The sequence below is a fragment of the Musa acuminata genome, chromosome BXJ3-1 (genome assembly GCF_036884655.1).
Source record: "Musa acuminata AAA Group cultivar baxijiao chromosome BXJ3-1, Cavendish_Baxijiao_AAA, whole genome shotgun sequence".
NCBI lineage: Eukaryota > Viridiplantae > Streptophyta > Magnoliopsida > Zingiberales > Musaceae > Musa > Musa acuminata.
The window spans coordinates 31,158,464-31,173,604 of record NC_088349.1 but is presented as its reverse complement, the minus strand read 5'-3'; the positions used below and the strand labels follow the sequence as shown (position 1 = coordinate 31,173,604).

Here is a 15,141-nt window from a genome sequence, read left to right as displayed (position 1 = left end):
CCTTTTAACCAAGGCGAAAGTTGACTCCTCTCCGTGTTTCATGTATGTTCTTTCCATATGTTCACGGAGCATACTTTTAGCACTATTCCACCTACTAAGTCAATAATGTGTCCGATCGGACGCACCGGTGGCGTAAGGCACGACGAGTGGTAGTTGGCCACCGCACCACCACTACTACTGCTACAAATATTCCCTCCCTCGGCTTTCATCCGAAGTGTTTCTAGGCAGTGCCTCACGCTGTTCCTTTTCCAACCATCTCTCTTTCTCTCTCTCTCTCGCATGGCCACGAAGATTATGAAGGCAGTCCAGTACGAAGGTTACGGCGGCGGGGCTGCCGGTCTCAAGGTAAAAGTCCATGTCATTTCTTCCCGGTCTTTGATTCTGTTTGTTGCTTATCGGCCTTTTAGACGAAGAAACTTAGGGTTACTTGTTTGCTTGGTCGAGGGTTCAGGCGTGTTGTGTGGAACCTAGTAAGAGAGGAGTGTCACCGAAAGAAGAGAGTTGGATTAGGTATACGTGTGTTTCTCTTCTTCATTCTCGTTTCTTCAACTTGGCTCCTGCTCTCTACCTTCTTGAGCATGCTGAATTTGTTACTGCATTTTGTTTTATAATTATTCTGCGGAATTTATACGCTCCACATTTCGTGTTTTGTATAAAAGATTGGGAATTACCCAAGCTATAAAAAGTCGCCATGGAAAATGAAAGAATGAGTGACTAAGAGGGGAAATGATTTCAAGAGAGGAGGGAAGAAAAATGATGGTAAAGTAGAGGACAAAAGAGGGGCAAAAAAGTGTGGGATATGGTGTAATGAAGGCAATGATGATGGGAGGAGCCACGTGACTCGTGATAATTGAAGTCAGGACGAGAGAAGGGACGCTTTGTTCTTATAATATATATATATATATATATATATATATATATATATATAGAAGTCATGTATATATATATATATACATGACTTGTTATACTGAGAAGTCTCGTCGATGTTATCACAAAAGTAAATCATCCAATCTACATATCATCTGTTGCATGGACACTTTATGTAATGTTTTAGGTATAGTGTATGAAAAGATTTAAAATGAGAAGGTAAAACAGATGAGTTTGGGATTAATCTCATGTTACCAATAGTTTAACATTTTATATGATATATAAGGTTTCTGACTTCATTATTTAAACTTTTTAGTTGTATTAGTATTTCGTCAACCATATACATACCTGGCTCAAATTCAAATATATATATATATATATATCTATATATATATATATTTATTTATAATATGATATTAAAGTTAAGTAGATCCTAGTAACCAAGGTCGAGTTACACTTTGATTCAATTGAAGATGAATTATGTCATAATATGCCTAAAACATTAGTTTCATGATGATATACTTGAGTCACTTACGATATACAAAAATCTCATCTTACAAATTTAGAAAATATCAATTAACTTCTTAGGTAGAGGACTTGGATTGTTAGTGATAAGGTCGTGATATCATATCTCATATTCGTCACTTATCTTTTACAAAAATATATACATATATATATATAGTTAAAACATAATAGAGGTAGGCACTTTCAAATGAAAGGTATCAGATGATAGACCTGAAAAGTAAGAGAGAAAGTGATTATGAGGAGTTTGGTGAAGGAACATAGCAATATGTTGGCGTTCAGTTCATTCGAGGGACTCTCCAATGAATGAAGTCATTTTGCAATCTAAGATACACACAACAATGTGGTGAAGGCTTATGAATTTATTGGTCTCTTTCCTAACAATCCAAGTTCATGGGATTTTTAGTTACTCGATCAAAATCAGTATCAGAGTAGATCATGAGTTGGAATATTCTTCAAATTGTTGAACACAAGTAGTTTTTAGAATGTATATTGGTAGCTTGGTGCTGTTCAAAGGGATCTCTTATGTGCATTCGTGCAATTGGCATTGCTTTCCTTTCTTCACTGTAATTAATTTAGCCTTTGTCAACTCGGGATTGTGTTCACTGCAGTATACTGAAATCCCAATTCCTTCTCCCAAGAAGGATGAGGTTTTGTTGAAGCTGGAAGCCACAAGCGTAAACCCAATTGATTGGAAAGTTCAGAAAGGCATGCTGCGTCCATTTCTGCCCCCCAGATTTCCATTTGTACCAGGTAAAATCTTGATGCATTTGTATTACAAGTTGATCCATTCATAATCCTAATGGCTACAGTCAAATTAGTCAGTGCAAATTGTGCATATTTTATTGTCAAAAAAAGAAAATATCAATAAGCATATGTCCAGTATTTCACAAACTTGTTACATCCTCCATTATGTCGAAATGATTAAGAGGAAGAAAATTTTCATGAATTTACTTCTAGATTTAGTTCAGGGTTTTTATCTCATTTTGGGGTTAGTTTTTTTGTTTTTTTGTCTTTTTGTCCAATCGAATTTGAAATTTGTCTGTGGAAAGTATAAAAAACATCTACTCTTTGTTTCAGCAGAAAAAAATATACTAAATCTTTTATGTTTCTCCGGAGGCACATGCAGTTTGGGTTCTTCCTTCATCATTTTTCATCAAGCTCTTTCCATTAACATGGGTTTGGAGATGGATCAATGTTAGGATGGCTGGCGGTGATAATTGAATCAATTCGATTTCAAATCCGAGCCTTAATGATATCTATTTATAAGAAGACCAAGGTCAGATGGGATTCCCAACGCATGGTCCTTTCAACCCCCAAATTATTGCCTGAAGTGAAGTAGGATGAAGTGAGGGTAAGTAGCATTTGACCTCAATAACCGTATAGTTAAATATAGGAAGGTTATCGATATAATCGAAGCATGAAGGCGATAAATCTATGATAAGCGGTAAGCTTTTCCTTTTCCGTTCAACAAAGAATAAACTGAGTTACGATTAAGAAATTCAATCAATGATAAAAATTATAAATTGTAAAGAGAGTTGAGAAACACCAATTCGTAAGTGTGTCAAATGCTCTGCTAAAGTTTCATCAATGTCAATTTTGTTTTCATTTTCTAACATATTTTTATGTGATTTACACTCTGACCAGTTTTCTAGTTCATAATATACAGACTTTTCTTCGTGTTTATATAATTATTTAATATTCAAATGCATATAAACTTTTTTGTTGATTTAAAACTGTTTGAGATTGACAGTTTGGAGCATAATCGCCATCCTTTCTTTGAAGTTAATCATGGAATTGACTCATAGGAAGCATAGACATCCGGAGTTAACCTTTTGAGCATTCTTAACACATCAAATATGATTCGGTGTTGGTTTTTAAGGTTATAGTCTGGTGTTTCATTAGTTAATGTACAAAGAGAGAATGATACAATTCTGATTTGACATCGAAAAATTAAAATGTATCAAAACTAGCTGCAATCAGAAACCCAAAAACAAGCTAAAATGATGCTTGTATTTATTATATCAGCTATGTATGTCTTAATGAGCTACTGGTCCAATGCCTATTGTTCATTTCACATGTTATGGTTACACAAGTTCATCTAAATCTAGCTTATACTTGATTGTATCAGTATTATACAAACACCAAGCACAGTTCACAATGCATCATAGTATACTATCTTTTAACATTACTGGGAAGTTTATAAGGACCATAAATGATGTGGACGGTTGATATTTAAGCTTTGACTGCAAAATCAGGCTGACATTGGCCCATATGGAGACATAAAAAAGCTTTCTGAACTTGACAGGAATTTCTACAGGATTTGTTGTATTGCTGGAGACTCGTGTCATGTAGTATTTTACTTCTGTTTTGTGAAACAGGTGTTGATGTAACGGGAGAAGTCTCTGAGGCAGGTCCAGAGGTTGCCGACTTTAAGATAGGTGACAAAGTCATTGCAATGCTTAGTCTTCCAGTAAGTATTCCATGCAACAAATTTCTACTCCGTTTTATGCACATTCACTGGAGGGGTCTAAAAGCAGAGATAGATATTTAAGTACAGTGCCAATTCTCACATCCCTGTGAAGATCAATTACTATAATAACTCCACAGAGAGGAATCCCGTACTGTTGTTGTTGCTGAGAGATCATGATCATTTCATCATCTGTTGAAATCATATATGTTCTTTGGGATTAATTCCATTTGATGATCTACGTTGTATACATCACTTGCGGACACTAAATCTCTTTAACTATTGCACAACCCATGTAGCCCCTCTGCATATGACGGGGATCCGAGAAGACAAAGGAAGACCAACTGCATGCTTGTTTCACAGACTATCTATCATGCAAGCTTCACGTTTGTGCTGATCTCGAGTTCTCATGAAATGGCAGAACAGTGGTGGACTTGCTGAGTTCGCTGTGGCGCCGACGAACATGACAGTCTCCAGACCCGCCGAACTCTCTCCGGCTGAAGGTGCAGGCCTGCCGACCGCTGCCCTCATCGCCCTCCAGGCGCTGAGGACAGCCGGGACGACCAAGTTTGACGGCACAGGTAAATCTTCCAACATTCTTATTACCGCTGCCTCCGGCGGCGTCGGACACTACGCCGTCCAGCTCGCCAAGCTTGCAGGCCTGCATGTGACGGCCACCTGCGGCGACCGGAACGTGGAGTTCGTGAAGCAACTTGGCGCCGACGAGGTTTTGGACTATAAGACCCCCCAGGGCGCCAGTCTCACGAGCCCCTCGGGCAAAAAGTACGACGCAGTGATCCACTGCGCGTCTGGTATTCCCTGGTCGACCTTTGAGCCCAATTTGAGCGCTTACGGCACGGTCATCGACATCTCTCCCTCCTTCAAATCGATGGTTGCTGCTTTGTACAAGAAGGTGACCTTGTCGAAGAAGAAGCTGGTGACGTTGGTTCTGGCGCCCAAAGTGGAGGACATGAGGTTTGTGGTGGAATTGGCCAAGGAAGGGAGGCTGAGGACATGCGTGGATTCGATACATGGGTTGAGCACGGCCGAGGCGGCTTGGGCTAAAAGCATCTCCGGGCATGCCACGGGGAAGATCATCGTCGAAATGTGATGCGGCAGGTGTTGTGCGTCCTGCGTTTGAGACCCTGTAAGGTCTGTTGGTTGTTTCTCTCGTGCTGTGTCATCTCGACATGTATTCACCGCTGCTCCTTAAGCAAATAAATTAGGTTATGAAGTATGACCTTTTCTGGTAAATGTCTCGGTCAAGATAGTCCACTCTCAAACCTCTGGTCGGGTCAATGCTAACATGGCCAGAAACAGTGTAGATGGGAGGGGCAAATGTGATAAGACTCCAAGGTTTTATCGTAAATTAAATGGAAGAAATAAAAAAAAAAGGATGATCACTTTAAGGGAATCGACCTCCTTGATCGTTTCGAGTGGATCGGCCTCCTAAGGTTTGTCATAATAAATTAGAATAATATTTTATTAATTGATTGATTTAAAGAAACGGTTACATCACTCCTAATAATAATTAAATATTAAATAAATTTTTATCCAATGAACTAAACTGACTCAATAAATATTATTCAAAAGCTCAGAAAAATGGTTCTAATAATTCGTCCCTCTTCAAATCAACCTTGCCCTCAAGGTTGAGCAACATCAAAATCGGGGAGTTTCTCTTTTAGCACTTCAGTCATAGGCTATCTGCAACGCATCACAATCCGTTGATCAAGTAAGTATGACCTCCACTTGTTGATAGTGTAAGTAATAAGTCGGTCTTTTAGTATAGTAATTGTTGCAAGAAATTCCTAGCCCTGTATAATCATTTTTATCTTTGAACATTTGCTATCACAAGTTAAAATCCGTTCATCAACTATCTTTACTTCGAATCTATCATAGCCTATAATGTGGTAAGCTAATCGGGATAGAAGAATAGCCAAGAAAAATTTATTTATTGGATTTAGCATCAAATTTTTCTAAGGCATCTTTTTCATTCAAGATAAAACACTTACACCCAAAAACTTTAAAATATGAAACATTGGGTTTTTTGTTATTCCACAACTCATAAGGAGTTTTGGTGAGTAAGGGTCTTACTATAACTCTATTCATGACATAGTATGTCATATTTACTATTTTGACCTAAAAATATTTGGGTAGGCTATGTTTATTCAACATGGTTTTTGTTATTTCTTGTAAGTTTATATTTTTTATTTCTACTACTCCATTTTGTTGAGGATTTCTTGGAGTAGAGAAGTTATGGTTGTATCCATTATATTCATAAAATTCTTGGAAATCACGGTTTTGAAATTCACTACAGTGATCACTTCGAATTGACGAAATCATAAAATCCTTTTCATTCTGAACAAGATTACAAAACTTAGAAAAATACCTAAAGCATTCACTTTTGTGTGCCAAAAAATAAGTTCATGTATATCTACTATAATCATCCACGATGACAAATGCATATTTTCTACCTCCTTGGCTTGATGTAGCAATTGGTCCAAACAATTCCATATGGATCAATTGCAAAGGTCTAGAGGTGCTTATTTGGTTCTTAGGTTTGAAGCTACCTTTTATTTGTTTTCCTAGTTGACATGCATTACACACATTTGTTAGGATCAAGAGCACTAAGGGGGGGGGGGGGGGGGGTGAATTAGTGCAGCGGAAAACTTTCGACGATTTAAAATGATGTTCGTATGATAAAAGCGATTTCGGTATGAAAGCCGATTCGAAAATTGCTTTAACTTAGATTAGGCGAAGTGCAGTTAAAATAAAGCTATCGAGGCAGTTTGTAGTTAAGATAGAGAACAGAAAGTAAATGTAAACCGAGATTTAGAGTGGTTCTGTCAATCTTGACCTACATCTACTTTTGGCTTCCTCCTTCGATGAGGTCACTGACGTCTACTAGAGGCCTTCCTTCAATAGGTGAAGGCCAACCACCCTTTTACAGTTTCACTCCTTTTGACGGGCTTAGGAGATAACTCTTACCGAATTTTCTCTCATCTCTTAAAAGATCAAAACTTGGAAGAAAAGAGGGAGGAGAACTTCTAGTCTTTACAACACTTTTGAGCTCTAAAATCACATAGTAAGATCAAGCTTTCAGTGCCCTTTTATGCAGGAAAGGGTGGGGTATATATAGGCCCCAAACTGGTTTGAATTTGGAGCTCAAAAATGTCTTTTCCTGGATTTTCGGGGTCCTGGCGATACTACCACTAGATTAGGCGGTATGACCGCTTGACAAAGCTCGGAGACCGAGCTCTGGTGGTGCCACCGCCTGACTGGGGCAGTTCCACCACCCAGTCTCGCTCGAAGACTAAGCCTAGGCAGTACCATCGCTTGACAAGGGCGATACCATCGCTCAGTCTCGCTCGGAGACTAAGCCCAAGCGGTACCACCGCCTAGTTTTCTTGGGAGACCATCTCCTAGGCAGTGCCACCGCCGACCCTAGTGGTGCCACCGCCTGGCAGGAATTCTAGTCCGAATGGGTTGATCCATTCGGCCCAATTTGGGCCTATCAAGGGCCCAATTGCCCCGAGATTAAGTTAATGGGATCACCTCCCATTCCTAACTTAATCTACATGCTAACTACGATATTTCTTAAGACATTTACTGCAACTTGCTCCGGTGCGTCAATCACTTCTTCCAGCGAGCTTCCAGCGAACTTCAGGCAAACATTCGACGAACCTTCGGCGATGCTCCGGCGGACTTCCGGCAAACTCCTAGACTTGCAACGATCCACTTGGCGAGTTTCGACGAGCTTCTTTGGCAAGCTCTTGGACTTCTCAGATTTGTTCCCGTAGAACCTCCGACGACCGTCCGGACTTCCGTCGAACTCTCAAACTCCCAACGTGATCATAGTATTGACTCCGGTGCAACTCCTATTGCATGTCTTACTTCCATCGTAGTTAATCCTGCACATGTAAAACAAAACTTCGATCGAGACAATTAATCCTAAGCATTTAACTAAGTTGTCTGGCATGTTATTGGTCCCTCGACGCTTCATCCGATTATTTGGCGCATCGTCCTCTCCTATGGCCTATTGCCCAATCGGCTAGTTGACTCCGCAACTCCGATATCCTTGGCATAATACCCGCTCTTCTTGGCCCGATGCCCGAGTCCAAGGCCCGAAGCCTTTTGTCGATACATCGACCGATCCACCGGCCCGACGTCCAATCTTCTGACATGTTCCTCTAGCACAACATGATTTTTCCTGCTTTAATTATCTCATCCTGATCGAAGCATCCTGCATCACTCAAAATGCAGATTAAAACATAAACACAATTATCAATTGGTTTCATCATCAAAATACGAGATTCAACAACATTATCTTTGACGAACTTGATATGAGGAATTTCTCTTACAAGTTCTTTAGATGAAATTTGAGTAATTAGTTTCATGCTAGTATTACCCAATCTCCTATGCTAAAGCCAAGCATCATCATTCAAAATTGAAAAACATATTTCATTGCAAAGATCATTAATGTCAATAGTGTATACATTATTTTATTTTAGTACAATCATATATATGTTTTTGTATTATTTTTCAATAGTGCAAGCATTAGATTCAAATTTAATGATGTATATTTTATCACACAACTGATTAATGCTCAAAAGGTTATGCTTCAAGTCATCAAATAACAACACATCTTTAATAGAAAATGTGGATTTGTTACCTATGGTTCTTTTGCCAATGATTTTACCCTTGTTGTTGTTTCCGAAGGTGACATATCCTTCGTCTATACTAGTGAGCTTAGAAAATTGAGATGGATCTCTGGTCATATGCCTTAAGCATCCACTATCAAGGTACCATCTCTTGCTCCTAGCTTGTGATGGTATATTTTTCTACAAAAAGAGATGATTTTTATGTACTCATTTGATCTTAGATGCCTCAAAAATCGATCTACATAGCTTATCATGTTGTATTGAGTCATTTGAGGTTCTTTTAGGAACTCAAATCAATTTGTGTGGACTACATTTCTTAAATAGACAATGATAAGCTACAAGCCCAAATTTGCAACAAAAGTTACATTTCTTTCAGGGTGAAACATGCAAAGTAGGGCTTTTAACAAAGGTGGTTGGATTTTGGTGAGAGCTACTCACAAATTTGATTACGTCTTTTCTATTAACGTGACCCTTATTGGCAAGGATCATATTCAAGGACTTACTACTAACCTCAAATTTCTTTAAAGTTTCTTTGAGTAGCAAGTTTTCATTTTGAAGTATTTCTAGTTCATGGCATTTTGTGCAGGAAGCTAAGCTATTTTCATGCTCAATCTTTACTCTATCAAAATCGCTAATAAGAGAAGCATGTTCCATTTTCAAAGAGTTGAACTTTTTTATTCAATATTCTACATTCATCAAACAATTCATAAAAAGCACTTGAAAACTCATCGAAAGCTAAATTTGCATCTAATGAACTTGTTACTTTATCTTCAATAGCCATTAGTGCATAGTGAGTAACTTGCTCGGTGTTGGTTGGCTCCTCTTTTTTGGAAGCACTTGAGTCGTCCCATGTAGCTTTGAGAGCCTTTTTCTTTGGTTGCCTCCTCTTTGCTTGGGGATATTCACTCTTGAAGTGTTCCGGCTTCTTGCATTCATAATATATCATTTGTTCTTTCTTATGTTCAAATTTATTTTTAGTATCATTTTTAAATTTATTTCTTTTTATGAATCTTTTGAACTTCTTTGTTAAGAGTGCCACGTCATCATCAAAGTCCTCATCACTTGAGTTTTATTTCAATTGGTCTTCTTGTGTTCTCAGTGTCATATCCTTCCTGTTCTTTAGAAGGGTGTCCTCAAGCTCTTCATGAGCTTTACATGTCATTTCATAGGTTATTAGTGACCCAATTAGTTATTCAAGAGGAAAATTATTTAGATCTTTGGTCTCTTGAATGGTCGTTACTTTAGAGTCCCAACTTTTTAAAAGTGATCTTAAAATTTTATTAACAAGTTCAAAATCCGAGAAACTTTTACCAAGTTCTTTTAGACCATTGACGACATCCGTAAATCGGGTGTACATGTCTCCAATGGTCTCACTCGGTTTCATTCGAAACAACTCATAAGAATACACTAAAAAATTAATTTTTGACTCATTCACTCTACTAGTGCCTTCATGAGTCACTTAGAGTGTGTGCCAAATGTCAAAAGTTGTTTCACAAATTGATACTCGATTAAACTCGTTTTTATCTTATGCACAAAGGAAGGCATTCATAGCCTTTGTGTTTAAAGCGAAAGTTTTCTTCTCCAACTCATTCCAATCATTCATTGGAAGAGAAGACTTTTAAAAGTCAATTTCTACAATATTTCATAATTCGAAATCTATTAAAATTAGGAAGATCCTCATTCTAGTCTTCTAATATGTGTAATCCGTCCCATTGAATATGGGCGGACGTGTAATTGAATGACTCTCTAGGTTGTCGATAAATGCTATCTCTCTTGGGTTTAAAACCAAATGAGAGTGAACCTTGCTCTGATACCAATTGTTAGGATCAAGAGCGGCACTAAGAGGGGCGGGTGAATTAGTGCAATGGAAAACTTTCATGATTTCAGAAAATTGTTCGTTTCATTTAAAACTGATTTCAACGAAAATGGTTTTGATTCAATCTGTTTCGGAGAGAAGTTGAACTTGAAAGCTTTCGTAAAAGTGCAAAATAAGATTAAGGATGTTTGTAGTAAAGTAAATAACACAAATGAAAAGCAAACCAGAACTTAGAGTGGTTCGGTCAAGGTGACTTACCTCCACTTTCAGATTCCTCCTCCGATGAGGTCATCGGCATCCAGTAAAGGCCTTCCTTCAATAGGTGAAGACCGAACACCTCTTTATAGCACTTTCTCCTTTTCCCGGGTTTAGGAGACAACCCTTACAAGTCTAACTCATCTTTCTAGGATGGTTAAAGAAGGAGGATGTTAGAACCCTTGCAGATTCTAAACTTGGGATTGATCTCTTTAAGGGATCGGCCTCCTTGAAACTCTATAGGGGTTCCTCCCTCCAAGTTGCTGCTCAAAGACTACAGAAAAGATTCATCTATTGCCTATGAAAAGAGGAGGAATATATGGCTATTTATAGGGCTTCTAAACCCTAACTTCTAATATGACTCCTACTCAAGACTCTTACTTCTAACCAACTCCTAATATGACTCCTACTCAAGACTCCTATTCCTTTACAACTCCTTCTCTAAGAAACAATCTCCTAACCCTAGCCAGCCTCTTTACCTCTTTACCTCTTTAATAGGGGTCAGCTTAGGTAGGTTTTACATGAATGTCCCTCTCAATTATGACTCTCCTAGCTAGAGTCCTAACAGACCCGCCCTCTTCAAATCAGCCTTGTCCTCGAGGCTGATGATTCATGAATTATGGGAACTTAATCTTCAAGTCATCATAGTTCTCCCAAGTGGCATCTACTGTTGATAGGTTCGCCCATTGTATTAGCACTTCAGTAGTGGGTCGTCGTCGTCGTGCCATGATCCATTAATCAATAATGGCACTTGGCTGGGTCTAGAGTTCTCCTTGGGTAGTCATATTTGGTGGGTGGCTTTGGACTATCTCCAAGCACTTATTTCCAACTTCTGTCTGGCCCTTGGTTTGTGGGTGATATGTTGTACTCCTTTTCAATTTAGTACCATGCATATAGAATAACTTTGTCCAAAATCTGCTCGTGAAGATGCAAGTAGAATTTGTCACAAGCATAATGCATCCCTTATAGTGTAATTCTTTTGAGTCCCAATTGTAATGAGCCACAGAACTTGGTGCTTCCTCCAATTTTTTTATGATCTTACTAGTCTCCGAATCTTCCTGCCATTCCATCTTAATATCCTCAAGGAAGTCGCTGGTCGGAAGTGAAATGACCGAAAATTCAGCTTGCTCGGGTAGTTGTGAAAGCGCATCTGCAACAACATTTTCTTTCCACTTTTTGTAAGTTATTTCATAATCAAATCCAAGAAGTTTTGTTACCCATTTTTACTGCTCAGGGGATAATATCTTTCGCTCCAAAAAGTACTTTATGCTTTTATGGTTGGTTTTAATTTGAAATCGTCGACCGATCAAGTAGGGTCTCCACCTCGTTGCTGCGTGCACAATGGCGAGCATCTCCTTATCATATGTTGACATATTTTGATGGGAGGGAGATAATGCCATGCTATTGTATGTGAGTGGTCGACCATCTTGCATGAGAATGGCTTCAATTCCGACTCCAGATGCGTTGGCCTCAATAATGAAGGGTCGACTGAAATCTAGTAGTGCTAGCACCGGCGTCGTCATCATGGCTACCTTAAGTTTGTCGAAGGCAGTGGAGGCTTTGTCCAACCATTGGAAGACATCTTTTTTCAGTAAGGAAGTAAGTAGTGCACTAATTTTTCCATAGTTTTTCACGAACTTGCGGTAGTAGCCTTTTAAACCCAGAAATCCATCTAGCAATTTTATGTTCCTCGGGGTCGGCCAGTTCTGCATTGCTTCTATTTTGGAGGGGTCCACCATCACACCTTCCTCTGATATGATATGCTCAAGATATTCCATCTTTTGTTGAATAAAGCAAAAATTCATAGTGGTCATTGTGTGTTCGAAAGGCGGTTTTCGGTATGCCTTTTTCACACACTCGTATTTGATGATACCCGAATCGAAGGTCCAGCTTTGTGAAGATTTTGCTCCTTTTCATCTAGCAATTATCTACTACTGGAATAGGGTATTTATCCTTGATGGTTATGCCATTGAGAACTCGATAATCAACGCATATTCGCCATGTTGCGTCCTTCTTGCGTACAAGTAGCACTGGTGAAGAGTAGAGGCTGCAACTTGGCCGAATAACTCTTGTTTCAAGCATCTCTTTTACAATCCTTTCTATTTCATCCTTTTGGAGATGTGGATACTGATATAGCTGAGTATTTGCTGGAGATTTTTCTGAAAAAATTGTTATACAATGATCATACCGACGGGTAAGAGGTAGGTTGCGCGGTTCGTCAAATATATCTGAAAATTCAGCAAACAAAGGAAGTAGATTTGGATCTTCAAATTCTATTGGCTCTCCCTTAGTTTGCTGCTCAAGTTGTGTCAAAAAGTCGTTGTATGCTTTATGCAAAACCTTCTTCATTTGTTATGTGCAAATCGTCGTTACGTCGCCCCCACGTTTCCCGTGCAGTATCACCTGTTTCTCCTTACTATAACATTTTATAATTAGTTTCATAAAATTTCAAGAAACATCACCTAATATCGTCAACTATTTAATTCTGAGCATGGCCTCATGATCATCAAGAGGGAGGAGGAAGGAATATGCAATTATCTCTTGATTCTGTAGCAATAATTTTACTCGTGGGCGCCTACGATTATACTTCAAAATCCATCCGTCAGCGATCTTAACGTCAAACCTGCTGCAATTCTCGATAGGCAAGGCCATTTGGACAGCAACCTTACTATTTAGGAAGTTATTAGTACTGCCTGTGTCGATGAGAACAGTGATCGGCTGTTATTTGAGAAGGCCTCCAACTTTCATCGTTTGCGGGTTTGAGTAGCCGGCTAGTGTATATACTGTAACTTTGGTCGGTTATGGCTCTTCTTTTGCATCTTCTTCTTTATGTTCAAGGCTCTCTTCTTCTATTAGTTCAATCATAAGAAGTCTCCCTTTACTACAGCGATGCTCACGGCTCCACGGCTCATCGCAATGCCAACAAATCCCCTTCGCATATCGCTCCCGAAGCTCTTCTCTTGTCAACCTCTTTGGTGTAGGGACTCAGTCGATAGTAGGGGGACTAAGGGCTTCAGTATTGCTGGTCAAGGAGTGACCCTAGTCCTCCGAGCTTCATAGTTCAATTGCTCCTCTTGATGCTGTGCGAAAGAGATAGCTGCCATAAGCATGTACGATTGTCGCGCTTTAACTTCTCCCCGGATCTCTGGCTTTAAGCCCTCAGTGAAGGTCTCCAATAGCTATTTTTAAGACCAATCACGAGTTTGATTAGATAACCTTTCAAACCTGGTTTAGTACTCCTGAATGGTAAAGGTTTGTCGGATCTTTGCTAGTTGTCCGTCAATGTTCTCGTAATCAATTGGTCTGAAGCGGATCAGCAGTCCTTCTTTGAATTGTCGCCATGAGAGGATTCCATGAGTGTGTTCAAACTAGTCAAACCATTGTATGGCATCCCCTTCAAGATGTATAGCTATAATTTTCACATAGATGCGTCCGCGGTTTTGTGGTACCAAAAATATCGCTCCGCGCGTGAGATCCAACCAATTGGGTCTCTTTCTTCCCATCTAGGGAAGTCCACCCTCATGCGTGGATAGTTGGGGTTGGTTATAAAGCCTCCCCTCCCTTGGAAGTCATCTCTTTGGGCTTGGTGTGATTGGGCAAAGCTCTCTCCTTGATGTGATTTCTTTGGGCTTAGTGGTCGGCCCAATCTGAGTTCAGTAAATAGCGTCCGAATCTTATCCTTTATTCGTGCCTCGAAGGCTTCGAATTTAGCATTGATTACCTCCTCAGATGCCATAGTATATGCCACCAAATCTGTGATGTTAAGATCTTTCTTTTGTTATCGGGTTAAAGGCATGTATAGGTTGAGAGAACTGATGGTTGAAAGGGTTGGTGGATTGGTGGATGTAGGCTGCGGTTCAGGCTTGTTTTGTGACTGTTTTGGGTGCAGTTTGAGGGTGTGGCTTGGTGAAATTTAGGGCTGTGGATGAAAGTTTTAGATCTGTGGTAGATGGCAGCAAAGGTTTGATAGAAATCAGTGGCAGTTTTGCTGCAAAATTGTGTTGTCTTGTAAGAGTAGAATTGTCATTGAAGAAACAACGGTTTCTCAAGGAAATTTCCACCGAAAACTCAAGAGATTTGAGGAGAGAATTGATAGCAATATCTTGGTTTATATGATAGCAAGGATGTCCAATTTAATGAAGAAAATTTTGGTAGTAATAGCAAGAAAATTGGTGCAAGTTGCGATAGCAGAATTCTCGTCAAAAAATTTCAGTAGTTTACGATGAAAATTTGCAGCGACACAAAATCATTTTTAGAAATGAATTCCTCAATAGATCAATCTTAGATGGAAACCAAGATGATCTATGAAGTGTATAAGAAATTTTATTTAAAAAAGATTACAAATAGATGGGTTAAGGCAACAATATGCGGCTGAAATTTTCTACAGCACAGATTTTCAAGTATAGCAGATTGGACAAAAGAGATCAGTGGTATATATTGAGAATTTTTTTAAACGAAACCAAAGGAAAATATACTACTAGGAAGTGTCAAAGCTATCATAAAAATTTCATAGAGATTTGGATAGAAAAAATGTTGTATCAAGATCAAAT

At 39.0% G+C, this 15,141-nt stretch overlaps 1 protein-coding gene across 1 annotated transcript; it reads left to right on the top strand.

The window, feature by feature from the left end:
* Positions 1–188: 188 nt before the first annotated feature.
* LOC135628668 (chloroplast envelope quinone oxidoreductase homolog) lies at positions 189–5,113 on the top strand. The gene is made up of 4 exons (XM_065135478.1): positions 189–345; positions 2,001–2,142; positions 3,771–3,862; positions 4,281–5,113. The coding sequence occupies exons 1-4, from the start codon at positions 280–282 to the stop codon at positions 4,968–4,970; spliced, it is 990 nt and encodes a 329-aa protein (XP_064991550.1). The 5' UTR covers positions 189–279; the 3' UTR covers positions 4,971–5,113.
* Positions 5,114–15,141: the final 10,028 nt, after the last annotated feature.